The 27464-nt window shown below is 52.1% G+C and overlaps 8 protein-coding genes across 8 annotated transcripts; 4 read left to right on the top strand and 4 right to left on the bottom strand.

Moving 5' to 3' along the window:
* Positions 1–2556: 2556 nt before the first annotated feature.
* J4E92_006207 (uncharacterized protein) lies at positions 2557–4953 on the top strand (the record flags this gene model as incomplete). Its single annotated transcript, XM_051497578.1, has 3 exons — positions 2557–3013; positions 3068–3292; positions 3407–4953. 3 exons carry the CDS (start codon positions 2557–2559, stop codon positions 4951–4953), a joined length of 2229 nt encoding a protein of 742 aa, XP_051352225.1.
* A 1680-nt stretch (positions 4954–6633) lies between these two features.
* J4E92_006206 (uncharacterized protein) lies at positions 6634–8527 on the top strand (the record flags this gene model as incomplete). The annotated part of the gene is made up of 3 exons (XM_051497577.1): positions 6634–6791; positions 6847–7085; positions 7143–8527. 3 exons carry the CDS (start codon positions 6634–6636, stop codon positions 8525–8527), a joined length of 1782 nt encoding a protein of 593 aa, XP_051352224.1.
* A 122-nt stretch (positions 8528–8649) lies between these two features.
* On the bottom strand, positions 8650–9806 carry J4E92_006205 (uncharacterized protein; the record flags this gene model as incomplete). Its single annotated transcript, XM_051497576.1, has 4 exons — positions 8650–8688; positions 8737–8829; positions 8881–9095; positions 9149–9806. The coding sequence occupies 4 exons, from the start codon at positions 9804–9806 to the stop codon at positions 8650–8652; spliced, it is 1005 nt and encodes a 334-aa protein (XP_051352223.1).
* Positions 9807–11069: 1263 nt separating this feature from the next.
* J4E92_006204 (uncharacterized protein) lies at positions 11070–12213 on the top strand (the record flags this gene model as incomplete). Its single annotated transcript, XM_051497575.1, has 3 exons — positions 11070–11095; positions 11157–11989; positions 12077–12213. The coding sequence occupies 3 exons, from the start codon at positions 11070–11072 to the stop codon at positions 12211–12213; spliced, it is 996 nt and encodes a 331-aa protein (XP_051352222.1).
* Positions 12214–12280: 67 nt separating this feature from the next.
* On the bottom strand, positions 12281–13393 carry J4E92_006203 (uncharacterized protein; the record flags this gene model as incomplete). Its single annotated transcript, XM_051497574.1, has 1 exon — positions 12281–13393. One exon carries the CDS (start codon positions 13391–13393, stop codon positions 12281–12283), a length of 1113 nt encoding a protein of 370 aa, XP_051352221.1.
* Positions 13394–13937: 544 nt separating this feature from the next.
* J4E92_006202 (uncharacterized protein) lies at positions 13938–14750 on the top strand (the record flags this gene model as incomplete). Its single annotated transcript, XM_051497573.1, has 1 exon — positions 13938–14750. The coding sequence occupies one exon, from the start codon at positions 13938–13940 to the stop codon at positions 14748–14750; it is 813 nt and encodes a 270-aa protein (XP_051352220.1).
* A 5872-nt stretch (positions 14751–20622) lies between these two features.
* Positions 20623–21558, bottom strand: J4E92_006201 (uncharacterized protein; the record flags this gene model as incomplete). The annotated part of the gene is made up of 1 exon (XM_051497572.1): positions 20623–21558. The coding sequence occupies one exon, from the start codon at positions 21556–21558 to the stop codon at positions 20623–20625; it is 936 nt and encodes a 311-aa protein (XP_051352219.1).
* Positions 21559–22797: 1239 nt separating this feature from the next.
* Positions 22798–24165, bottom strand: J4E92_006200 (uncharacterized protein; the record flags this gene model as incomplete). Its single annotated transcript, XM_051497571.1, has 1 exon — positions 22798–24165. One exon carries the CDS (start codon positions 24163–24165, stop codon positions 22798–22800), a length of 1368 nt encoding a protein of 455 aa, XP_051352218.1.
* Positions 24166–27464: the final 3299 nt, after the last annotated feature.

Here is a 27464-nt window from a genome sequence, read left to right as displayed (position 1 = left end):
TAACCCTCAAGACTTGTCGGGACCAGGCACTCACCTTCTTATGCGTAAGATATGGGTAGATCGAAAGACGGCCAGCGAGACTGGAGGTAAGGAGTACTGCGATGTACCCATGTCTTACATAGCGCAATGGTTTCGGAACGACACATGGAGCATTGTAACCAAGTATGGACCAACTGCCGTTGGGGCACCAATCGCTAATTTCAAGATACGACTGTCGGACCAGCCTGGGGCCTGGGTAGTGTCAAGTGACCATCCAGAGATCGAGAGTGATCTGAGAACGCTTCAATCTCAATGGCGAAATCGCTCTTTGAGTCTAAGTCTACAAATAGGGTCGTCATCATCACCAGCTGCTCGTTCGCGTTTTGCCAAGATATTTTGGCACCGTGTAACTAAGGAACAGCTGCAGAAGAATAACGCGCCGGTTCCGCTACGCACTTCGATCATATCGCGGGCTGAGACAAGCCCCATGCCAAAGCTCACTCAGACCATACGAGCATGCTACAAGCCGACAAAGACACAGGCCCTTGCAGGATGCCGACCAGACTACTCTGATAGCTGCGATATGTCTCGAAAGCGGCGCGCAGAGCCAGGAGACGAGTGCCGCCGCGTCAGCAAAGCAGTGAAGCGGTAAACTGTGGCTGCGACCCTAAAACCCCAGGACGAGCTTCAGAGGTCTTACTTATCCCACGGGGGTTGTAACATTAGAAACGATATAGCACAGTGTTGATACCGATTCCGGAACGAAGCAAGGATGTGGACTTACTGTCGCGCGCACACCCGCTGCGCGGTCTCAACTACATAGCTACGTCATGAGCTATGTAGCATATGACGAAGTCTCAGCCAACACAGTAATTAGGTATCAGGCTAGCAAACCGTAGTAGTCACCTGTAACGTCTCACCGGTGTGTCTCTCACTTCTTGGACGCTTGTTCTTCATACCAATATAAGAGCCTCAGCCCCAGCTCCTAACATGCATTGTCAGTAGTGAACTATTCAACCCAAAGCCAAGAACATCAGCGTTTGAGATGCCTGTTAGCACGCCACTTCCCCTGCGGGAGGCATATCTTAATGACTTGATACCCGTCGCGATATGTTCCGCAGCAGATCCTTGCCACACTTGTTGGAATAGTTACACCAAAGATCACGAACCGGTTCTTCTGCGTCCTTGTGGGCACATTTTCGGTAAGCCATGCATACTGCAATGGTTCGAAGAAGGCGCAAACACATGTCCGTTCGATAGAAACAAGCTTTTCATGTCAACAAGGGATGCGGAAGAGACCGAAAGCTGGTCACTTGTTCCGTTCGGCGCTTTACGAGACCAGGGCGGCAGAGATGCGCCACGAAGTGATAGAAGAGGTGGAACAGCCAACAGAACGCATTCTGCACCGGAGCAGTATCTGTTCTTCGGTGGCGAGATCGTTGGTATAAACAGTCGCCTAACACTCGAAGGCTGTCGTCGCGTCGTTCGCGATCTCTGGTATGTAAGCAACCATCTTTACCATCAAATTCGTAATCATGCCGATGATCACGACCCGCTATCCGTTAGCGAAGACACCCTCAGAGAGTCGATACATGATGCGTTGCCTCGCGGTATCGACGTAGATGACCACGCTTGGCCGCTACTTTTCAGCATGGCAAGAACTATGGTTACGTCGCGGGGAATGGCCTGGGAACAGGGCTCGGAGGCGAATTTGCGTAGGGAAGATATGATGGGCTGGGGAGAGGAGCTCTGGCGCGTATGTGGGGGTTTTCAGAACCGAGATTACCTAGGTAGATAGAGATGCAGATAATGAGCTTCAGGCTGGCGAATATCCATTGTGTTGATAGTGGCTAGTCATATAATAGACGTCTGAGGGTTTCGCTTCTAAGGGTCTCATCTGCTCATGTGTTGAAAGTTCCAGGTTCGCGGGCACTCAGCGCTGCGGCGGGAAAGCTCGAACTAGGTAGCCAGGTAGCCAGGTACCAGCGGACCATCCCGAGATCTCTTTGCACTCAACGAAAATGCCTGAAGAGTCACATTTACAGTAGACTGGACCTGGTACTGGACGTGTTGTGCCGGGTAATAAATGGCAAGTTTTTTGGCTCCCAAGGTGGTGACAGGTTTTGTGCCATTCTGAAGTTTCCGTCGAAGCTACGGAATTTCTAGAACACCACCACTGGGCACGGACTTCCACCCTCGCCGTCACCAATTCGTTCCCCACCTTTTGCTCTAAACTCTCCAGTTGCTCAAGATTCTCGAGTACTACCACCAAGTCTCATACAGTAGTCGCCTGGGTCCGATCCAACGACGTCCACTTGCACTTTTCGCACTGCGCAGGCGCACACGTGGGCCCGACGCCGGCCGCTACCCGGTCAAAATCCTCACCGCTGGCTTCACTTGGGTCGCGCGACAATAACAAGACTTGAATACTTCCCCCACTCGCACCTTATCTATTCAACTGTATTCACTCCACGGTCACCGTGGTCAGATAAGTCCGCAATAGCTCGGCTCCCACACACCCAACGCTGTTTCCTATCTTCCACCCAAACCAAAACAGCTTTCGTCAACACTACGACCATGGCGCCTACATACAGCATGCCATACAATCCCGCTGATTACGTCGCTTCCGAAGCACTACTTCCTGAGGAATTCTTCGGTTATGCCGACATCCCAACTCTAGTGAAGATTCACGAGGTTCTGTGCAATAGCGAAACACAGGATGACGTCGAGCTCGCTACATGGATACAGGAAAGATACCTCAGCGCCCCCAGGAACGCGTCGTTGACAGAACCGATGCGTACCGCACAGGAATTCAGCAGATTGGACAGGGCTTACCGTAGGGTGCGGTCTCTCAGTGGCAAAACCCAGGACAAATGGCCAATCCTCGACTTACATTTCAAGGAGATGTCATCAGCTATGGTTCGAAATAACGCGCGCGGTGAAGCCGCTCCCGGAGTCATGTTCCCAATTGACGGATTGCAGAAGAAAGCTTGTCTAGCTGGGCAGCCGCCCCACGGGTTTGTCACACCTGATGGTAAGTAAGCTCTCGCCCAATCCTGCCTGCAGATACTGACTTCTGCCATTACAGCCTCCGTAGGACCAGAACTCCAAGTGCCGTTTGGTACAACCAAGCCTAGCCGGTACCAACCATACGTGCAGACTTACCCACGTCCGACACAGCAGACTCCTGTACCACTTCCATCCAACGTTACTTCCAAATCGTCTGGAGAGCCGAGCTTTGAGAGTCAGACTGTACCTTCTCATCGGTCTCAAAATTCTGCAGCTTCTTCACAGAGCAGCCAGCAGGAGACACGTAAGTTACGACCGCCTGTTTTACCCCACCTTACTTGATTACCTCACTCCACCCCACATCTTAGGGCTCACTTTCGTTTCCGCTTCCTCCATTATGCTGACAAAAAAACGCTAGATCTCGCCTCAAAATCGGATAGTCATGCAATGTCTCAGACCGAGCCACCCCCATCAGGCTTGCCTAAAACCGAGGAAGCTCTTGGCCAGACCTCACCTAACGACAAGAGTGGCGCTCTTCTATCAAATCCCATAGGCGGTACCGTATTGCGCAACATCAGCTCCAACCCCAGTGAGGATTTGCAGGCAGAGTCGGAAGTACGAGATGCGGGCGCGGGTAAGGTTCGCGGCCCAAATGGACGCTACCTACCCAAGGACGATGTCGAGCCCGAGACCAAAAAAGCTAAGAAGCCGAAAAAGGCAGTCAAGCCCCGTACGGGCTTGAGAAATATGAAGAAACAGGAATCACCTGCACCAAACACAGTCGGCGAAAAGACCGAGACTGCACCAGCCGGAGATGAAGCTCTGATGGCAGATGTCCAGCCGCCTTCGCCTCCAGTGTCTAGCCATGAGGCTGAGGAGATGAATGGAGTGGAAGATGTCACATCTGTCAATCCAGCTTCTGACATCGTCGTACCATCCACAACTGATCTGGCTACATCCCCTACAGCCGTAAACGAGCAAGAGGCCGAGATGGAGGAGGAAGTAGCGTCTGGCTCGGGATCTGCCTCTGCGTATCTTCTTGCAGCTGCGGCTGATCCAGTACCGTCAAACTTGGACAAGCTACCTCCTAACTCTAGGAAGTCCATCAAAAGAAAAAGTGAGCCAACTGCCACGTCTGGAGACCGTAAGCGGGGTAAACACGGCGGGATAGTCGGCCGCCCAAGGAAGTCCGAGCAGCAAGGAAGTGACACATCAGATCAAGCGCCAGTTCAGCAAGAAGATGAGAACGTCACAAGGACAGAAGATCCACCTCAGATGGTAACGCGTCGAGCCACCCGACGCTCTGCAGCCGCAAACCTGAACGCTTCCGAAACCAACAGACCAGATGCGACGTCAACGGCAAACTCTCCTATAAAGGCACCAGTCGACCAGCCGCTCTCAACTTCGAAGAAGCCATCGAAATCCAAACGAAACCCAAGGAAATCATCCGCTCCCGACGAAGACGAGGTTATGAGTGGGACCGAAGATCGCGAAACGGCTAGTCGTGAGGAGACTCTCAAGCCTACTCCCATTGTTAGAGAAGCCAGCTCTACGCCTTCGTATGCTTTGGGAAGCGTTGCGCCCTCGCAGCTTCCGGATAATCATTTCTTGAGCATCGGTATTAGCAGAACCAGCTCCCCCGCCCTTCCTCCTCAGCCGTCTTCGCACCAGCCCTATCAATCACCTTACCAGGCGGTGCCGCCAACGCCACCACCTACAGTTGTTGCAAAAACGCCCCTCGTTAACGGCACAACATCTACTTATCCGCCAGGTCACGTGGAATATTTCGCTCGCATCACTACAAGCAACGGCAGTACAATGGACTTACCGATCGAAGAGAGCCAAATCGAGAGAGAAGAGATGGAGACGATCAAGAGATATGCCGAGTATAATGCTGTACCTAACGCGGTGCCAGTATTGTATCCTCAGTTCCGGCAGATCTGGGCTTTTGCGAAACAGGGTTGATGCGGAGAAGGGACACTACGGAAGTCTTCAGGCTGTACTGAACGCAGTGATTGTACGGATAGCATAGGCTTGAAACTATTACAATAAAAATGATCATCATTGATTCTCATGATATCCAATTTTCCTCATTCCCGGATTTCAATGGTATCTCTCCTCTCTCTTAACCACTTTCCTGCCCCTGCCATCAACGTCTCCGCCTCTGCGGGCCCCTCCTATCGTACGGCTCGAACCTTCCATACCTTCCACCGCCGGTATAACTCCAACCACTGTCGCCACTGCCATGGAGTTGATTGTATCGTGTCTCGCCGCGACGGGCTCCGGGCTGGTGCGAATACATGCGGTCGGGGTAAAAGCCGCCACCGTTGTTTGCGTCTTGAAGCGAGTTCTGGTAGGGATAGTACGAGCGGCCGCCTGGAAACATGATGTTGAGCGGGTTTTGGCGGATATGTGTGTCGGTTTTGGTGCTTAGACGTTTAGGGCTGGCTGCGATTGCTTTGTGTATCAAGTGGAAGCTGAAAAGTACTAGTAATTGTTCTGTTAGATGCTGCTGTGCTTGGTATGATGGATAAGAGAAAGGAGAGGCAGAACCTCGGGGATTTATATACGAGGACTGGATTGATGAATAGTTGACTGCGACAGCCAGACATGGACTCGATGCGTATTCCGTGTGACTTGATGTCTGGTGCGTGAGTTGGCACAGATGTTGCCGAAAGTCTACAAGGCCACATATTGTATAAAGTGATCGTGGGTCGTGGGAATCTTGGTCGCTGTCCCGATGTTATTGAATTCAGCGACATCCGTAATGCCACCTCTCTTCACCTCGCGCTCCCTGACAGTGCCTCAAGCTGACACCCACCCCCTGCCACGTCTTTTCCTGGTAGACGTATGCTTAAATATACCCCCGAGTCGTGATGCACTGTAACAGGCTTTCGTGTCGATGGGCCGTTGGTGTGGAATGATTATCGCGGCAAACTGGTTTGAAGAGACGCGCCGCTATGGCAAACGGTATTTGGGTAGCTGATGTGGTGCGACAGCCCCTCCAGTGTGGTCACTCTCGATAGACTCAATACTGTCCATGCGAAGCAGAGAATTGCATCGGATTCTATGCTCAATGGCCGGTTGTCGAAACATCTCGGAGCCTCGAAATTCCCCAAGCTGGCAATTGTTCGCCGACGCGTCGTCTACGTCATCGCTGAGCGCACCACGCGTTGAATCCGTTAGCCTAGAGGCCACCAGCCACCACAATTCCCTCAGCATGTCAAACCCTAGGTGATGTCAACAGATTGCATGCGCGTTTTCGACATTTCCACCCCCCGGTCGCGGATCATGAGGATTGCAACAGAGTGTCTAGAAACCGAGTCCAATGACGATAATCTGCAGCTCCGAGGTCTGCAGCTCCATGCCCCCTGGTAGGGCTCTTGGGGCAGGCGGGAGACGGCAAGCGTACCGAAACGGAGGACATCCGTACGAGCATGCCAATCAACGCATCGATCGCGCGCATATTGAGCCATGCTCACGAAGAGCTTCGCTTATCGTGAACTTCTGCAAGATGCTGACATGCAGCGAGAATTTTCAACGGCGTGCAACCTTGGGCTTTGTGCCACGGTCGACATCAGCCTCCAGCGACGGTGACATCTTTCCCGACCGCTCATACTTTTCGAAACACGGACAACATTCAAAATGAGATGTCCGGGGATCTTTTTGGCGCTTGCGCTCCTTGTCGCTGGATCAGGCGCTGAGCCGATACCGCGGGCTGTGAAAGCACCCAGGGTTGATCTGGGCTACGCTGTCTATGAGGGGAGTTATGATTCCAATACCGGCCTTAATATCTTCAAAAGGTAATTTTCAGTCTGAGATCTCCTAATTCCTCCAAGAGCTGACCTTGCGCGGCAGTGTTCGGTATGCAGCGCCACCACTCGGCAACCTCAGGTTCGCCGCTCCTCAAGCCCCTGTGCGAAACAGAACGATAGCATCAGCTTTGAGCGATCCACCAGCTTGTCCGCAGACTGGCGCCTCTTCACAGACCCCAGCGGCTTACGGCTTCACCTCCGCCATCGGAAACGAGGATTGCTTGTTCTTGAACGTATACGCGCCGGCTCACGCGAAGAACCTGCCTGTCTTCTTCTGGGTTCGTGAGTCATTTTCCAAGCAATGCACAAAACGCAGGGGATCTCGCTAACAGTATCAAGATGGTGGAGGTTACGGGCTATTCAGCGCCTCTGGGCTAGACCCCAGCGAATTTATGGCCACCAACAAGAATGGCTTCATTAGCGTCATAATTCAGTACCGCCTAGGCGCTTTCGGGTTTCTCTCGAGTCCAGAGGTGAAGCAGCATGGTGCGCTTAACGCTGGGCTCCTTGACATGAACTTCGCATTGAAGTGGGCACAAGCTAACATCGCCAAGTTTGGGGGCGATCCTAGCAAGGTCACTATTGCAGGCGAGAGTGCAGGAGCAGGCGCTGTTCTCTATCAATCTCAAGCATACGGTGGGCGGCAGAAAGAAGACCTCTTCCGTAATGTTATCACAGCGAGTCCATGGGTACCCTATCAGCACGATTATGACGATGAACAACCCGCAGAAGCCTATGCGGCGTTCCTTGAAGCATCCGGCTGCTCAACAACGAAGGAAAGTATGGATTGCCTCCGCGCAGCGGATACCATCGTTCTTCAGAATGCTAGCGCCAGAGTTTCGGAAGCTGGCCCTTTCGGTACCTTCGCTTTCTTGCCAGTAACAGACGGTACATTTGTCCTGGACCGCCTCTCCACAACCCTTGCTTCAAAGTCGCTAAAAGGAAAGCGCGTCTTATCGGGTAACATGGCAAACGAAGGCGTGCCACTTTCGCCTCCCACGGCGCGCACGCTGCAGGATTTCCGAGACTACATTGATCTGACATTTCCCGACTTCTCTGCATCCCACAAAGCCCGACTGGAAGAAACATACTCATTTCCTGGGGATGACCTTGACGTGAAGCCCAATGCTACGCGCTTCGCTACATCTGGTACTGGTCTACCCACGGCACTCAACATGAGTGAATTTGGGACAGGAAATCAACAACGTCTCTTGAATGTTTTTGCAGAGTACGCCTTCGTCTGTCCCAGCTACTGGGCTGCTGGAGCTTTTACAGAGGGCTGGAAGTATCAGTTTAGTGCACCTCCAAGTTATCATGGCTATGATCTGCAAGCGCTATGGAGCGGAACTCCAACGCCCGGCAAAAGCTTCAAGCACGCTTTCCGTAGGATTTGGGGCAATTTCATCACAAAGAACTCGCCGGTGATAAGCTTGGACGACGCAAAGGGTGGTGACGCAAACTCGACGATCCCGCCTGCGATTGGGTATGGTGCTAGTGACATTTCTTGGCCAAAGTGGAACAAAAACCAGCCGGTACTATTGAATATGAACGCTACAGGCGGCATCCCTTCCTTCGTGCAAGCGGCAGACGACCTTTACTACTACATTTACAGCGATCCGGGGGTCAGCAACCAGATCAGTTTGGCCGATGCAAATGCATGGGAGGGCGGAAGGGGCGGGCGATGTGAGTTTTGGAAAGCTATGGCAAGCAAAGTACCATATTGACAGGTGGAGGCGTGTATGGGCTTGAATGTCTGAGGAATGATGATTGTGAACTACGCTATATCGCAACTACAATCCCAGTCGCTTGTCCATCGCGGCCAAAGATATACCCAAAATTGACCCGCTTACACACCGTCGTTGAACTCGTAGTCTTTGTCCCATCGCTATGCTGGTCAACAACATGTAAATTTATGTGTTCACATTGTACTTACAGTGTCCCAAGACTTGCTGCCATCGACGAATCTCAGATCAGTACCAACTCTAATCACGTTATTTGGATCGTGATTCATGGTGGATGCGTGTATCTGACTACTGTTAGCCAAGATATACGTCAGCTCAAACTGAAGGGTACCAACCGCAAACGGGTTGTGGAGGACTACGTCGCCCGCTTCGTAGTTTGTGACCAACCAACGCCTGTCAAAGGTGTCGGAATACTCTCGTGGACCGTCAGCGAGCAGCCCTGTTGATAGCATGTTCTGGTTGAAAGCGTTCTTCGTTTCTTCGTCGCTCAATCCACTTTCCGCTGCCTTTCGGTTAAAGTCTTCCTCTACTTCACGGCCAAGCGTATGACCTACCAGACTCGTTAACCTTGCTCGATCTTTCATCACGAAGTAGAGGACTTACCTTTCTCCAAGTAAATCAAGCCTCCTCCAGTCAAGCTTACATCGCCCATGGGTACCCAGGCAGTGACACTCGTCGGTTCGCCATGCCGGAGGAAGATCTGATCATAATGCACGCCGATGGCCTTGTTTCCCGGTGTATTGTTGCGCAATAGGCTTCTACGGACACCTAGAGTGTTGTCGCCCCAGTTTGTCATCCGGGCAATGAAGTCTTTCAGCGCAGGGTGCTTGCAAAACGCCTCTTTGTACCAATCTGCATAGTGCGCTTCGAGCGCCAGACTAACGAACTTCTCCGCTGTCGCTTCTCCCGGCTTTCCATTTCCAGGGGCCGCACCAGCTCCAATACCAGGGAAGTCTGCCGCGTCCTTCTCAGGATCGAATATGCCATCCACTGGCTGGGTTCCAGGTTTCAACACGCCGCTCGGTGCGAGCGACTTGAAGTACTCTTCGCGGGCTTTGAGGACATCGCTCCTCGGTAGTAACCCCTTGAGGAAGACATATCCATCTTCGTTGTAACGCTGGCGCAACTCTTCCATAGGCGTTATTGGAGACGACTCCTTCAACTTCCCGACTTGACCTGGTCGGAGCAACCCGTCGTTCACATAGAGTTTTTCGCCATCAAAGCTCGGCACGTCTTGCTCTGGTGATAGTGCATGGGGCATGATGATGTGATGAAGTAGCAGTCGGCTTCGAATTATTTGCACAAGAAGAGACAATATCTAGGTATCCAGCTTATTTTCAAAATCTTCCGGCAACGTAAACGTGGTGTAAACCTATCGCCACTGCCATATCTGTACACGACAGACGAGTGTGCCGGGGAGACTTACCTCTTTCGTCTCTGCCAAGATGTGGGGTAGGAAGCGGGGCTAGTCGCCGCTGTGACACGCTATCTGGATTTTCCGAAGCCGCGGACGCGATCGTCAAAGCCCGTCCTTAGTAACCGGCGGAACATGGTTGGGCACGACTCTGCTCATCTCGGCGGGCATTCCTCGTCCTGGACCCCTTTGTGCATCGTTGTCGCGCGTGTCCCAGCTTCGTAAATTAGCCCGCACACGAATCCTTCGCGATTCCACGACTACGTTAAGGTTTATCGCAAATGCCATGGTACGAGACTTCGCATCCTTTGCGCACGACATGGACATCGCTTAACCGTTCGTAGCAATCGATGCCGCACGCGTCATTATCGATGTAAGCTGGAAGCCTCGAGCTAGTGGTGCCAACATACTGATGACGTTGCGATAGGTGATGGCAAGCAGCCGGCATGTGCAAGGTGTGCGCAGGCGAAGAAAGAATGCGTCTACGAAAGCGGTAGGCGGTTCCGGCGGTCGTCAATCTCAGATTCGTTTAGTGTTGAACAACCTTGGGTGTCGTACCCTCCGCGAAGTGAGAACTTACCCGGGTCTGTTGCATCTGTCGCTGACACGATTTGGCAGTCCAGTTTTTGGACGAATCGAGCGAAATTCGCTCTCAATATGTGCAGGATGGCTACTCTCCATTCGACAGCCCTTCAGTTCATGCGCCATCACCCAGCTGTACCCCTGGAAGTGCTCCGGGTACTGCTTTGACCCCAAACTCAACCTTGTTCACCCCTACGGAAAACCTCACAGTCCTGTCGTTACTAAATTCGGAATCTCCTGTGCAGCACCAAGCACCTGCGCCTCCATCATTACATGGCCACCGAGCCAACACAAGCACATATCAGCCACATCAGGAAGAGGGAGCTAGTACATTTGTGTACCAACAGCCTCCCGGTGAGCCTGTCCTATGGCCGTTGGAGCATGAGCAAGAGGCAATGCTGCTGCAGCATTACATTGAGAACGTCGCATTATTCGTGAGTATTTTGTCCGGAGAAAGGGCCTTTGACTGACGAATGCAAGTTCGACATGGTCGACACCAGAGATCATTTTGGGGTTCACATCGTCCAGATGGCTAAGCAAAATAGTACCTTGATGTATGTAGTGCGTCTACTGCGTATATGCGTTAGCAATCGACTAACCATCACTCTTGTTCAGGAACGCCATTCTTGCGCTATCTGCTCGTCAGCTTAGTCGAACCACCGACTTCGACCCTTACATCGCAGATGCCTACTATCAGCGCTGCTTTGACACGCTCATTCCAGCACTGAACGACAACGTCACCATCAAAGAAGAGCCATTACTTGCTGCGACCGTCATCCTGCGACTCTTGGAAGAGATGAACATCTCAATTATCGGCTCCGATCCCCAAGGCCATCTGTTCGGCACCCAAGCTATAATTCGCGCTGCTGAACAATCGTACGCTGCAACATCTGGCCCTGATCGGCGGCAGGCTATCTACTGGGCTGCTTTCCGTCAGGAACTGTGGATCTCACTCATGACGCAACGCGCGTTCAAGTTACACATCTTTCCCGCTGATCGATCGCTCGAGCCGGCTAACGACTCCATCTGGGCTACACGAACGATTGCTCACCTCGGCGACGTGAGCAACTTTGTCTTTGGGGAAGGCAGAAACAGCATTGCTCGCTACAACCAACTGATGGATGAAAACAGATCCTGGACACAATGTAGGCCTGACAGCTTCGACCCATACTACTTCCGGCAAGATCGAGATGGTAGCGGAAGAAACTTTCCGGACATTCGCTTCCATCAAAAAACTCACGTTATGGGCACCCAGTATAACCTCTTAGCTCATATGCTGCTGATTGTACATGATCCGGCGATTCCACAACTTGGACCAGCACACAAAGCATCACGCGCCATCGTGGATAGAACAGTGCAAGACAACGTCCGCACACTATGCGGAGTGGCCCAATCGAACTCTAAGTGGTTTCCTTGCAAGTTTGTTGCCTGCTTCGCGATCGCATTAGGTAAGCTTGTTCCGATCCCATAACGCGACTATGATGAGAAGTAGTCGCGTGTAACATTTGTGTTGCTTCTATATCTAACATTCCCAGTCGGCGATCGCTTCACGCTTCGTGAGGATCAAGAACAGCTTCGCGATCTATGGTATGCCTGTGAACGATCGCATGGCTTTCCTCCCACAGCGGCCATCAACCAACTCGAAGAGTCGTGGGGTTGGCACAACCCTTGAAATACATGATGCGGCTATCTCCGATGGCTCCAGCTACCTCATCACGCCTTTGGGCTCACCATAAACCCTAGTTGAATGCATTCATGCGCCTCGGGTCGAAATTACCGGGCACATAAGGATCATATCCCATTCCGGAGTTGAACTGGTCTAGCTCATCTTCATCGAATCCCGCTCCGTAGAATGGCATCGGGTTGTCATGGCTACCTGTATGTCCGGGACGAGCCGGGCCCTCCCACTTGGTGAAATGATGCTTTGGTCTGCGATGTCCCGCTGGCGGCTTCCCTTTGTCGTGCTCTTCGGCTAGATCGTAGACTCTATGCAGTCGTTTGTCGACAGGAAGCCGTTCCCTTATCTTCGCATATTCAGCCTTGATGTTCATCAACAGGGGATATGTGCGCATCCGCTCTACAAAGTCTTTCTCTAGAGCTTTTTTCAGTATGCTACTGAGTTCTCTGGTATAGCTGGAGCCTGCCGGTTGTTCTTTGTCCCACCTTTGACCATGAGGGAACTCTTTGCTTCGCGGCGCTACGATTCCGGTACATGCGCAGACCATGCTCAAACCTAGTTGCCAGACATCTGAAGCGCCGCTAAAGAGTGGAAATTCTGGAGCGTCGAACCCAGGCGTCCCCCCTGGTTCCATTATAGCGCGTTCTACACTACGCTCAAGCGACAGATAGTCTTCAGTTACTGCTAATCCAAAGTCGGCAAGCTTCGCTATAACTGTATCACCTTCCATCGTCAGTAGGATGTTCGCAGGCTTGATGTCGCGATGATATATTTTACTCCAACCGGACTGGAATATCTCGTCATCGGTCATATTTGGCTGCGGGCCACGGTGACAGTACGTAAGGGCAGAAGACAGTTCAAAGAACCATCTCCATATCTTATGTTCGTTGACGTGGGCGCCCATAGCAACATTGAGCGCGACGTCTGCCAGGTTACCTACTGTACAATACTCCAGATACACAGCTCCGTCTGGTTTGCGCTTATCGAAAAATCGGTCCACCATCTTAGTAATATTCTCGTGGTCCTGAACCTGGTGCAAAATCTGGATTTCTTTGCGCGGTACATCGTTCTCGAACGCGTCTCTGTTGAAGCGCTTCTCAATAAATACCATACCCCGAGCTTTTGGATTACTACATTGGACTTTGCTTATGCCGCCGTTCAGACCTCCGCCCATGCTACCGAGCTTCTGGATTACTGTCCATTTTTCTCTCGGTTTTGGTTGATAGGTTACGGAAAGCTTCTTGCAAATTTTGGGCATCGCAGTCCCAGGATACCGCCGTTAGTGTTGAATATTTAGGAGTGTGGTTAACGTTGTGGAAGATGGCAAAATGCAGGTTCAACGGACTCATTCTCTTGTTTGAGTAGCCTGCGATCGGTCTCAGCGATTGTTTTTGTCACGACATCCTTTCCATTGTTGTGTTAAAGGCGCAAAGTGCTATATTACGCTTTTGTGATGCGTAAATTGACCAGGATGCAATGCGCGTCTCGTGGTTCATACTTGTCTCGCCGATGACTCTCCATGTGACGTGGTATCTTCAAGCACAGCAAACCTTTCTGCTTCAAATAGTGAGAGGAATCACGTACTTCTAGTCACAAAGTCAGCAAGACCATCATCATCATCATCTCGTAACAACTTTACCGCAACATCTCATCGAATGTCACGGAATCTAAGATTTCGTGGGCGTGGTCGAGGGAAAGAACCCATCACAGATGACCCAATGGATCTTGATTACTCGCCAGACGATGTGGAGATGCAGGACCCGCCGCCAGAGGCTCTGTCGCGCCTCAGACCTCGAAAGCCTCCATCTTCGCAAGCTGTGACTATGGAAGAGTCGCCATTCTGGACAGACCCTTCACACAGAACGCCCTTGCCCAAAAGCTCGCCCCCTCCAGCGCCTCCAAGATTGAAGCAACCTATGACATTAAAATTTCGGAATGATCATGTTGGCCAGCCTCCCGGTTTTGTTCGTGGAACAGCTCCTCTTGTGCGCGAGACTGGCGAGGAACGCTGGAAAAATGGTGTACTAAGCGGCAGCGCACTGATCCGGATGCTGGAAGATCTATCGCGCAGCACCAAACGCGAACACTGGCAGATCTGTGTCTTGCTAGATGGCTTCGCCGCAAAGTTTGGTCGCTTCCACACCCCGGATGGTCTCATAGTGGCGGATGCATATGAGACGTACATGCTCATGCTCGCACGTAAAGTTTGGGTTGATCACACAGGCGAATTTGCTGGGGGAGATGTTCTCTGGGTACCCGGACTAGAACCTAGAGCCATCGCCGATCCGGACTGGGAAGCCAGCGCAAGGCAAAACTTACCGGAGTTACCTATCAAACATTACCAGCCGCCTTGGTTGGCGGCGGAGAATCAGTACATGCACCGCGTTATGCAACGGCCACAAAAGGGGGAGATTGTCTACAAGGGCTGGGTTGATGACATGAAATGGGAAAGAGACATCCGAGAGGGTGAGAAAATTGATCAAGGCACGCCCAGCGACGACCCTGTTGTTTCCACATCAAATACAGAATGAAGGGTAGCAGGCGTCAATACTTCCAGGGGTCAGTAGCAGGCCGTTGCGTTTTGGCCAAGGCAGCAACCAGTTGAAGGTACACCAATAACGAGAATGCTTTAGGTAGTCGTAGAAATGTGACTTTACAACATGTAGTCAACGGTGAATGTGAACAGCTACGTCGATCAATACCTGGGTGGTCGCGCGGAAGAGACACGCGATCATGACGTCATCATTCTGGAGTTGCACTAGGCTTCTTAGGGATGAACATCAACGAAATGCTCTACACTTCTGCACAGCAGCTCAGTCCACTCTGCCTTGCACAGGTGTTGTAGCTACCGCAAGACTGATGAGGAGATGAGAAGAAAAGTCATGCGCTCTCGCTCACAGATCTAGCGCAAGGTGTCCAGCGTGGGCACACAGAAATCTTGGGAAGGGCCGCCGAAATCCCGACCGGAAAACGAGCATCAACTCAACGCGAAAGTCAAATACTGCACCTGCAGTAGGAGTATCATCGGCTGCATGACTTCAGTCCATCGATTAGGCGAAGACAGCCGTCTTCGCTGGCCTGTATGCGACCTCCAGTCAGCTGCACCTGCATCTGCACCTGCGAGCTCACCGTTCTTCCAGACCCTCCCCATCCTCTTTGTTCTACAACGACGCATTGTGATCACCGCTGCAGCGTAAAACTATCAACTTGCTAATTCCTTCATCTCCCCCCTTATGCATCATCTGCTATTTTCAAACATTTGTTGATTGTTCCGGCCCGCGTGCATCTGACGTGCGTTTGCACAGCCTCAATTCCGGGTTGGCGGGCATAGTAAACCACGACTCTTGGTAGCGGCGACAGCGACCGTGCCTCTGTTCCGCGTAACGTTGCGCTTAGGCTTGCACATGCTCATGCAGCGGAATGGTCGTTCGGCGCAGAAGCGGGAGTGTTACCTAAAAAGGGAATGGCGAGAGAGTCATGGTGATAGTGTGGTGCTTTGCCTACAGCAAGCTATGGTGTGTAGTATTGCCACTTGGACACTCACTGGCTATTACTGTACTTTTCGGTGATTAGATCCTCATTGATACATTATGCAGTCGAAAGTGGTGGGTCGAGATCTTGGCCCGCTGGGTATGCTACTGCATACAACGTGCGCATGATAGGCTTTTCCGCCCCCAAACTCCCCGCATATACTTTGCTCCCCTTCGAGACTTACGTGCATTTTAGTGGGTCTTTGGGTACTTCCGTGTCACGATTAACGTGGTTAGTGATGTGTAGACTGGTCAGTTGACTACGCGCAGTTGTAGGAGTGTACCATACATGATTTCCAAGCCTTCGTTTTCTCACAGCATGCGGAACCTAGTAATGTGACGGTACCTAGATAAGCCCCAAAAACGTGGCATGGAAAGGGTGTGACTCAGAACTTCAATGATTGGCCAGCCTTCATAAGTACGTATTACCGACCATGTTCATGCCGCTCTCTTGTCATGCGGGATAATGACCGGCCAGGTACATCACGCAGTCAATTTTTCGATCAGCACGAGGCTGTCCGCAAGGCATATTCCCATATCTTTGTCACATCTCACATAGCTGTCCGGATCTCTACTGGACAATGTCCAATTTGCTTACAGCGAAGTGACAACGTCAAACATGCTATGCGTGAAGGGATGTGCTATGGGTGACTGCTCAGTTCAATTTAGGTGTGCTAGCGCGATACTCGCCCGGAGACACCTGTCCAACAGTATTGACCCTGTTCCCTATCGTGACTATCAGCTACACTAGTATTCACTTTGGAAATTGCATCCATACAAATTACTCTTTCGTATGCATGATGCCAATCAATGTAGGGGCCGAATTCCCTTTCCGGTAAACATCTGACCCTTACAAGTTCTGTTTGGCGTAACACCAATGTAGGCAATACATACAATCGAACGATAGACCGGCCCGGGACAGGCGATTGCGGGGGCGGTGCCGCAACGCTGCATCATCCCCATGACTGCAGCAGTCATGCGTATATGGTTCACTTCGACATCGATATGTGTTGAGAAACACGGATGGATGTATTAGAATTAGGGATCATGAACGATGGGCCGGGGTTAAATGCAGCCTACATATCGTTTGGCCCTTCGAAAGGCCGGAGATGTGGAGTAGCGAGTCCAGATTTGGGTCTGAAGTCTATATCTCTTCAGCCTTCGCGAAGGCTGACGAAATTAACATTCGCATGCGGAAGGAACGTGAACTTTGATATTATGCAGTATATTTGGTTTTGACCTGTTGGGATGACCTCTTTCTCGATGATCGTGTTCATCTTCGCGTACCTCTCCACCTCGCTTCTAGTTCGCGAGCCCTTGCTGACGCTTCTTGTCTCTTTTTCGCTGCCATTTCCGCTTGGCTTTGTTGATAGTCCGGAAGTTCATCATCGGATCCTTGAGGGTCGTTCAGCCCCAGCAGGTTCAGTTCTGCTGTGACGGCGTCCAAGTGCGATGGTGGCTGCCATTGCTGATAAGCATCGAGAGGTGGATTGGGCACCGACATCGTGTGGTTCAGTGCAGGTGCTGCTCGTGACGAGATAAGCGGCGGTGGCTCAAAATTCTGCCAGTCATCTCTCTGTTCCCTTGCAGGCCGCCGTGTTGGTAGGGTCCTCGACGAATGCTGAGGATGTTGAAGAGGGATTGGGATAGTGTCATTAGTGTTTCTTCGGGCGAAAAGTGAACCTCGAAGTTGCGGTGGGCCGGTTGGTGAAAAGGACTCGTTGTCGTTTGGCAGACCTGTCATAGCCTCTGCGAAAAGATGAAATTGAGACACGTCAGTGAAAGCCTCGGTGGGAGAGCCCCATGTTGTGTGAGGTCGTGGCCGACTAGAGGCGTTGTCGCGGGCCGTAACGCCGAGCGTAGATTCGGGGAAAGTGCGCGATCGTGGTGTTGATGCTGTCTCGAAGTAAGGATTCATAGAAACAGCACGTTGTTGTAGAGGCCGGGAGGACTGCTGTTCTGGTGGCAGCGAGTACGGTTGGTACTGCACGGCGTCTGAGTGATTTGAGGCTGAAGAATGCGCTCGAGGAAAGGTCGCTGGGTCCTGATAAGTAGATTGACCGAACCCGTAGGGAGAGTTCGGCATGCTTCTGGAGTAAGTATGGCGGTGCTGGCTGTTTGTGTCTACGTTCAGGCTGGTCGAGTGCCGTTTTGGTTGATAAGGTTCAGGTCGGAGATGGGTTGACTCCGGTTGCTCTGAAGATTCGCGTCGGAGAAACCCTCGCAACAAGGTTGGCTTGTGAGATCGCTTCTCTGAACCGGATGGCGATGGTGGTAGTGGCTTGTTAAGGTTCGAGCCGCTCGTAGGGCATACACTGATCCGCTGCGAGGTTGCTTTGTAGGCGGATGGCTCTAATCGACGGCCATGCTCTTGTTGTTGTGCAGAAGAGGCAGGCATATTTAGCCACAGCTCATTCTCAGTCTGCAAGCGGCTGGAACGGTGATTATGTTGTGCCATGTATTCCTCGTCTTCGTTGTGCGTCGAGCCGCCCTGGAGGTGGAGGATAAGTCGATTGGAGGATAGAACTAGCTTGCTTGTAGACGAGATGTCGTCAAGCTTATAGTTAGACGATGCGGTCGGGATCGTCAGCAGCTGGGCGCCGGGTAGCATCCTAAAGAGAGCTGCTCCGTGTGCAGATGTGTCCAAGGCTGAACGCAGGGATGCGCAGACCAGGCCTAAGAGCTTGGTGTTGAATGTGGAGGTGAGGTGCGGCTTGAGGGCGTTGCGCTACTGCACCACTGTAGTATTCGAGTGAGTTTAAACGATGCTAATAGCCGATTCGCAGATCCGATAGCTCCAACTGTTCTATGCTTCCGAAATCCCGGGTGCGTGGTATTGCCAGTGGAACAGGTGCGATACATATGGTTGGCAACCTTAGTGCGGCGTAGCAGAGGGGTGGCGGTGGTCGTCGGGCGCAGGGGTAAGGCGTGAGCTGGTAGATTGCTATGTGTAGATGTCGGAAGGGACAATCCTTACAGAAGGACGTGCAGATTGCTTAAACGGTGCATGTTGAAGTCATACCAACGGGGCCAAGACAGAGAAACTCCAATTGAAGCTCAGATCTGACGGAAATGGATGTGAAATTAGAGGACTCCATATCTGGGTTCATCTGAAAGGATTTTGAGACGCATTGCTGGCCTAACTTTTCAGGCCAAACGCCCAAGCTTCAACGAGGCTCGCCGTCTTCGATACGGGTCCGGCACCTAAGAAACCCTTCCAACGCCCTACGCATTACTGACATGATATTACCGAACAGTAAGCGGTGAGGCTCAAGGCGGTACGTGGTCACTCGACCTTTGTGCAGCCAGCCGCTCGCCTCCCGAGGTCTGCATTCAGCGCAACAGCAAGGAGGGCGCGCTGAGGGAACGCGCCCAGCGGCAACATTCCTACTCTGAGTATGCAACGAGTCGGGCAGGTGGCAATGGTTAACGGAAGACGCGATCATCAGGGACCATTGAGATGAAAGAGAGTACGCCAGCACTGCCTCCCCTATCTCCTAATTTTAGATAGAGGGCGCGCTAAGCACCAACGTGGCAAGTATTTCGTAACCGAGGCTGCAACACATCCATGGCATCGGTCCCCTGTCCGCGTACATCCTCAACCATCACTGTCGCGTCCAGATATCACCACACCTTCTCAGCGGGAACAACAAGAATATTCGAAAAACATGTTTCTCGTGCGTCTTTTCGATCCGTTTCTGGCCCTACCTATTTTGTCAAAGCCCGTCTGGCCACATGAACGCACAGGTGCCCAGGTGCTGATGCGCATCAGTGCGAACGGGCGATAACATAGATCAGCTCGGCATTTCATTGTCTCGTGATGCTTTCAGCTGCGGAATAACAAGGAAACATTACTACTGCCTTTTTTTCTTAGTACTGGTAAGGCGCTGGAAAGCGGTACCGAAGGCTTTCGTCGTCGATCCAAGGACAACTCTTTAGTCACGGACCTTGGGCGTGACGCTTATCAACAAGGCAGACTTCGTCTTCATCATCTTCCGCCTTGACATCGTCTCTCGCTATGTAAGACAGCTGGCGATGTCGAGCTATGGCGTCACGAAGCTGGCCTAATCGAATCAGCCACTTTCACGGAGGACCTGCGTCAAACCCCACAGAAGTTGTTCTAAGTCTGAATTACAGACACTACATTGTGTCTAGCGCCCTTTGCCGATTAGCCTGGTGGTGATGTGTATCTGGAGTACTCTTGCGGCCGTCAACGAGATTCAGTGTCCATTATAACTCGGGTTCATCACATGTTAGGCCAGGAAGGAAGCGGTGCACACGTCTTTCGCACATAGTGCGCCAAAGCTCAACGGACAGTACAGAACTCGCAATTCCGACGAGGTCGTACAGCACTTATCAACGAGATCGATTCCGCGCATCGATGCCGGGAAGATGTTTTAAACAAGTGGCAACTGCGCATCTGACAGTACACAAGACCACTACACCGACAATGCACATTCAGGTAGCCGCGACACCCGTGGGTTCGATTGCTTCAGCCTTGGTATGACATCGAGAACTGTGGATTGGTGTTGATCGTTTGAGAGTTCGCTCCAATCCCGCCCCTCACTGCCCGGCCTTAGGCCTCCAAGCCAACACTAGAATTCGCATGGACAGCCGCCTTTCGCCTGGCCTCTGAATACTTTTGTATTGAGGCTGTGACCAGCAGGGATCGACCGATGCAGAAGTTGAAGTGTGTACAATGGATGAGCGGGACCGGACTAGGCTTTCAGTTGACGGTGCACATGCCAGATCACAGAGGCCTTACTCCATAGCCTAAAGGGGAAGCTGATTCATTTCCGAAGGATGACATTGCGCAATATCATGACAAAATTCACATCTAACACAGACCCTGACGCTCATTCGGCACTACCTCCTAGACTTCGGAAACGACTATCTCTGGCTTCTTCTGCACGCGCATGGGCGTCGGCTTGACCACCCCGACCTTCGCCGACCAGGTATCGGACCGATCATCTTCAAGTTGGATGCCCTTCTCGCCATACTCCATTTCCTCAGACCCCTGCAGTCGTCGCGCTAGCATATTTCGTGCTATAATTGCGTACCGTGCGAGCACGAACAGCGCAATCATTCCGCCCGCATAACCCAAGACATGCAGAACAATACTGGCGTTGCCGTGTGCCGGGTTCATCCACTCATACACGTAGAAGCCCTGAGTATACCGCGTGAGGTACGAGAGCCCAAGGTAAATCGACAAGACTCCAAGGACGACGGACAGATGATGCCACGGCTGTGGCTCGGTTGCTGATAGTATGATCTCAGTCGCAGCAAAGACGCTGTTGAGACCGTGAACGGAGATGTTGATCCACTGTTCGAATCGTCCGGCCGGCCACCCAGAGTTCATGGTACCCCAAAAGACGATCGTGACCAAGAACGGAAATGAGGTCATGGTGGAGTAGTACATGCTATGCAAGAGCTGCAAGTATTTTGGCCACGTGTGTAACCATGTTCGTTGCCTGAACGCATACATGAATGTGTGTACGCTTGAGACGAGGAAGTAGAAACCGAGCGACCAGAAGGTGAGGTAGGTGAAGAATGAGAATGACTGCCCGATAGCTGCATTGCCTTGTTGGATGGTATAGGATCCTATGTTCACATCTTTGAGTTTGATTGTAGCCGTCTCGTTCGCCAGCCAAGTATAGCATGTTATGATAGTCGTGAAGCAGTATATGCTGAGCAAGGCGCGGATGCATGCGAGGACGACGGGTGAGACGAAGTGCGAACGGACGAAGTTGTATGACGGATCGAAGCCGGCCCTGGGCACCCCCCAGGTTTCGTAGGTGAATAGCTTCATGATTTTTGATATGAAAGTGGAGTTTATGAAAGTAACGAGCGAAGTGCAGATGGCCTGCTATGAACGTATGCAACTCCCAACGCAGGGTCTGGAAGGTAGTCGGGTAGCGAGCCGTGTCTCAAGAAAAGGAACAAGTGCATGATATATGGATCAACCGCACGAAACGATACTCAGAGGGCTTCTTGCCGCACTGATGTTGCGCAGGATGAATACAGCAAGCCACATGAAGGCCTCAGTTCAGTGAATGCATCCTTTAGCAACGCCACAAGATCCCTATCACATACCAACATCTGCATCACTGCGCTATCGCGATGCAAAAGTCAGTAGTACCAACCAAATACTTTCTAGAGTACCGTGCATTCAAGCCTTACGCCAGCCCTATGGAGTTCAGTACGTGGCCCTCGCGCTGTGATTCCTCACCACTCGCAGATGAAGGCTTGGTATCGGCCCACAGGCGCCTACGGGGCTACCGAGGGCTTTCACACGAGTACACCATGCTTCGCCTAGCTATTCGTTGTGATGCTGGAATTGGTTATTGTTCAGCTGGGCCAGATAGCGTTAGCGAAGGGGTAGCGCCCAAAAGGGTGTGGTGCTGACCGGATTAGTGCTAGTTTGAGCACCAGCCCTACGGTAGCCTTGCTTTTCAGCGCGTGCTACGTGCGCCCAGATCGATCGAAGTATGCGGAGGTCGCGATGCATCGGACGATGTTTGCATGTATGCGCGAAAGTGTACTGCGCATTGTGGTGCGTGTTGGGAGATGAGGGGAAGGCACGAGTCGAAAAGTCCGGAGCAGAACCAGACCACAGCCTAAATCAAAGGCGCGTTCTTCAACTGTGCTTCCCCGGTTACGTCATAAAGAGATGCATGATGCTTCTCAGTTTCCATCTTCGCCTTCATCTACAAAAAGCACTGCACGCCGAGACGTCGAAGCACAAGACTCATGTCGCTTGCTGCAATATCAATCTAGTACTTGGGGTCAACATATATGAATCGATAAACAGAAGTAATTGTCAATTAAGGCTATTGAAGAAGATCTCTTGGGTTATTGTACATCCGCGACATATGTAGTTGGTTGTGTAGTCGACAGTATGGACTGAGACCAACGTCTATCATTGCCATGAACTTATCGTGTGCATGAAAGCCTTTTGAACATTACTAGCTACCTCTTACCAAGATCGGGCAGGATTTTGTGACACTCGCAGAAGGATAGAGTGGCGACGTCAACTCCAGTTGCAGTATCACTTACGAGCGGGACCCTTGCGGGACTTCTTCAGCCAACCTGTTTCCTTGGCCTTGGTGACAACGTTGATACCAGCAGCCTCACAAGCTGAGGCAAGCTTTCGCAACTTTGCGAGGGCCGAAGAATTCTCGGTCATGGGCTTCCTGTAGCTAACGAAGAGTGTTGTGAAGTCAGGGTACCTCACTCCACTGGTTTTCGCCCTCACAAACAGCTTCATTACCAGCAACATCTTGTCCCAGCTGCAATCGCGTAGAATGAGCGTCTGGAGAAAGTTGCTCATCGTATTGATCACGATTGAATGATCGATCCGATCCTGGGGTATTCCGTTCACCTTATCAGGCAACAAGTAACGCGTCTCAACATCCAGATACTCCAGCGCCCAGTACCTAGGCAGTGGGCTCATGCGCAAGAAGTCAAGCTTGGGAACAAAGTCCATGGAGCTGATCGTGATATTCTTCAGCACAAGATCATTGTGGCCCAGTTGATCAACCATCGGCAGATCTTTGTTCCCGATGTAGGTGTCGTGAGACTTGTAGTACTGCACACCGCTGACCGTATACTCGAAGGTCTCGAGGTACCTACAGGCTGTAACCATACATGCGACAGCTGAAGGCGTTGCATAACAACGTATGAAGCGAAGGGTGTCGATGTGTAGCGTGTCTACCCTCAGATTTCGGATCTTGGGCTGCGTCAGACTCATGTCAGAGAATATCAGCTCATCCAAACTTGAGAGTGTCATGATATAGCGACAGCTGTCAGAAAGCGCCCTGTCGGTGATGTCGGATAGTTCCAGAACGCGGATTGCGGAGAAATCCGCCGTGCGTTGAAGAGACCTCCTTAAAGGTAGACAGTGTGTGCTGCCGCGCAGGACAAGGTTATCCAGGCGGCGAAGGACTGAGAACAAGAGGAGGAGGATGGCTCGGTCCTCGCCACGCGAAAGCGTTTCACACCATTTCTGTTTCGCGTAGGATGACAAAACCCGGAAGGAGTTTATGGTTTTCTTGTATTTCGCCATGGCGCCATCATCGAGTGGGTGAAGCTCGGTCGGGCGGAGATAGGGCGAGCGTCGAGTGATGATGAGAGTAGTGAATACTGAAGCCATGACCATGACACGATCAGTTCTGTTATCGTTCGTGTCTGAGCCGTAAATGGGTTGTTGCCGGATGACACCTCCAGAGGCGAACAGGTACTCAGCCAAGTCGAACGCGGTGCGATTCGCTTCGCCACTTGTTTCGAGACATCTACCCGCCTGCAGAAACTCGTTCGCGACATGCGAAAGGACGTTCGAGGCATGGCACATATTGACTAGAGCCGAAGGGGTGTCGGTGACATAATCCAGAGTGTTACGTTGGAGCTCGACGGGCATGGCGCTCAGGCAAGGCTTCACCTTGTTATCGTAATGTGTACGGGGACGAGGTCCAAACGCTTGCCTTTGAGATGTCAGTATTAACTCAGAACAACCTTAGCATTGTCGCTCACATGCTGGCCATGATCTTGGGCGTTTCTGGTTCGGTTGCTCTCCGGGGTGGTAGATGGTGACTGCGGACTTGCTCGTGGTCGCTCGTCTTGATTGACCGTATGGCTGTACACGACGAAGCTGGAGGACTTCTGCGTAGCAAGCGTAGCAAAGTAACTGTGAGAGACGTCAATAACAGTTTAGCAGGCGGCCAGGAATGCAGACTACTCACGGTGAGGTCTGTCGGACTCGTGTGTTGGCGTTGTAGTGCCGCAGTAGAAGCCGCTTCGTTATCAGAATGCTTGAATACCGATGAGACGTCTGCTAAGATTGTGCGTAGTAGCGAACTCTCGTGAAGTTTCTGTATCGCTTCTGCTCACAACGTCTGTCAACGGTTGCTGCACGCGAACTTGATAGCCCTTCGATCCTGAGCTATGCAGCGAGGGGTAACTTACGAGCCAATGTACTGAGTAACCGCCCGGAAATCGTGGCCGGCGACTGATGTATCGTCGTGGTGGGGTAAGGGAGGGAGCGAGTTTGTACGCAGTGGCCTGAAGCTCGGGCGTCAAGATACGCTAACTCCCGGAGCGCCGCCTACGCAACGACGAGGCTGATCGGACAAGCTTCTTACTGTGATCAAGCTCTCCTGAGTCTCCCTATATTCCAGACCGAGCCTGAGTAGATCTCTTAAGCCAGCTGCAATGCGAGCTATACCGACGTGCATCAAGCTAGAACGTGACCGACGGAGGAGCTACGCGAACCGACGCTTCAGCCGACCCTTTCCCTCACAGCAAGGGCCCCTGAGACTTGACCATCCACAGCAGAGCATTGGCTGAAGGAGACATCGACGGCGCCTCTGATAAGTGCATCACCCTGTTTCTCGTGGTAGAGCGACCAGTCGTGCTGACCAGACTACAGCTTGCCGACGGACATGCCTCCTATAGCGATCTTAGGTGCACTACCACGCCTTCCAGTGGAGCGCCCTTTTGATGGCACTCGACGACGCCAGACCTGGTGTGCTGACGGCAGTGGCAGCCCCCTCCGACGCTCATCGACCGGCAGAAGACCCAACTACCCTCCCTGCGCGACAGCTATACCAGACGCTGGACGACACCCGATGCGCCCACGAAGCTAGCATCGGCACCGAACACAACGAGACGATGTTTGTCCTCTCGATGCAGGTTGCGGACAAAGGGCTTGGAAAAGGGGGAGCATGACGCCTCAATGGGACCTGAGGCAACCCCGAACCGACTGTATCACACTTTCGCCGTCGGTCCATCATATTGCATGTCCAGTCGTCGTATCCTGGTATGTCGATACAGATGGTGCGATATCCGCCGCCTACCTGGCAATCGCTGGATCCCAACTCTTTTTGTCTTACGGATACCTCTCAAGATGGCAGATAGCCTACCATAATACCAGGACTCAGGCGAGCACCTCAAGTATGCAGGAGTAGAAAGGTACCCACTGCCGTCGCTGAAATGCTGCTGCGAGCCGATCTCGTTTCCACAACACCAAACGAACAAGAAAGCAAGAGCAGGTCTATGGAGGGGCAGCGATAAGTGCTAGCGAAGCGGATGGCCGCAAAGAATTCCAGAAGGAGCTTTCGGTCGGGAGAATTCCGACAGCGTCATACCCCAAGCGAGAGCTGTAGAGATGATGAAGTTACAAACTTCGTGGAGACGGGCGAAGTTTGAAGTGGAAGTGGAAGTGTCTTCGGGCCGCGCACGGGCCACACCCCACCAAACTTCGGACGCGTCTCCTCAGCCAACTTGCCATTCATCTTCGGTGTCTTGGCTGCAATGCTAGATAACGTTCGTGGTAAAGAGATATACTCGGCAGGGCTTGGAGGACGCGCAACATGGGCACAATCTCTGGTTGTCCAGACGTCGAGCTGCTTGTCAGAGTCTGCAAAAAATCGACGCGACCTCCCTCCCTCGTTCCTACCTGGGTAGTTCTTGTCAGCCAGGAGCCAACGCCGATATTGAGCCAGTAATCCAGCGCGTCTCTCTATCCATCGATCATCGACCTCTCCGTCTGTATCTGTGGAACGGACAGCCTACCAGACTCAGCAGAAGCGGTGTTATGCGCAGCTCTACTATGTCCCAGCGGCGCGTAGCAGACGAGCTGGCATCCCGCGGTTCGGCCACGCTCAGGTGGACGACACTTCGCGTTCTCTTCCCTTGTCTACGCGCATTCCGCAGGCAGTGTAGGGTTGCATCAGGCGCGAACGGTGGATCCAGAGAGAGGGAGCACGGTAAGCCGATCTGCTTCAGGAGGCCGCGAGGAAATTGAGTTTAGGAATGCACGTATGCGTTACAAGTATATGAGAAGAACGCTTCTCGAATGATGCGCGGCGGGAGACGTCTAGTGTGACAGTCCTTCGAGCCCTACTCAAGTCGCTGTGTTGACGGAAGGGCTTCAGAAGGTCCGATCACGCTATGGGTAGCGTCGAGGCGGACGGAGGCGACCTTGGAACCACGTTGGTGCACCGTGCACCAGCAATACTGTTCCAGATGAAGAAAAAGAAACGTCACGGCAACTGGGTCCACGGTGGGTTTACCGGAACCCTACAAAACATTTGCTCAGATCTTCCCAAAAGCACAGCAATTGCTCAGGGATCTTACGCGTCAGCCTTACGAGTTCAGCGCGCGGTCAATCTCTCATAAGGGCAGACTCAATTCTTGTCCTATACTACTTATCTGCCTGCTGGAAGAGACTGTTGTGCAAGCTCTCCACGCAGACGGGATAGGGACATCCCGCCAGAAGCAGTAAACCGGGTCTTACAGACACACACATCGCGATGGGCTGCTGTAGTGGCAAGACCTTCTTACACTTCTAGCCAGACCTACTGACATGAAATTCGGGATAGCATATTTGCGGCAAGCAAATGCTTGACGGATGCGTAGGACTCGGTATGGGTCGAGTCAAACTTGGCGCTGCCGCCGACCCAATTTCACGAAGTTCATCGTATCTAGTTTTTGGAGCCATTTATGGCGTCGAGTCAACGGATTGAAGAACTCAACTTCACTATGCGCCACTCAGATTGAGGATGACCTGTGCGTCGCAGCGCCCTTGTCAAGCTTAGTCTTGGTGAACAGCTCATCCAAATAATCCTCGTGTTCCGTTCTGCCATGTCCAGCCTCTTAGAAGAGTCGTAATAGATCGTCTTGCGAGGCTCGTGTGTCATCGGTAAGCTGACAGGAATA

This window comes from Alternaria infectoria (assembly GCF_024043175.1).
Source record: "Alternaria infectoria strain BMP 0036 chromosome Unknown scaffold_9, whole genome shotgun sequence".
Lineage (NCBI taxonomy): Eukaryota > Fungi > Ascomycota > Dothideomycetes > Pleosporales > Pleosporaceae > Alternaria > Alternaria infectoria.
Note: the sequence above shows the minus strand (reverse complement) of the source record. Positions and strands in the feature narration are given on the sequence as shown.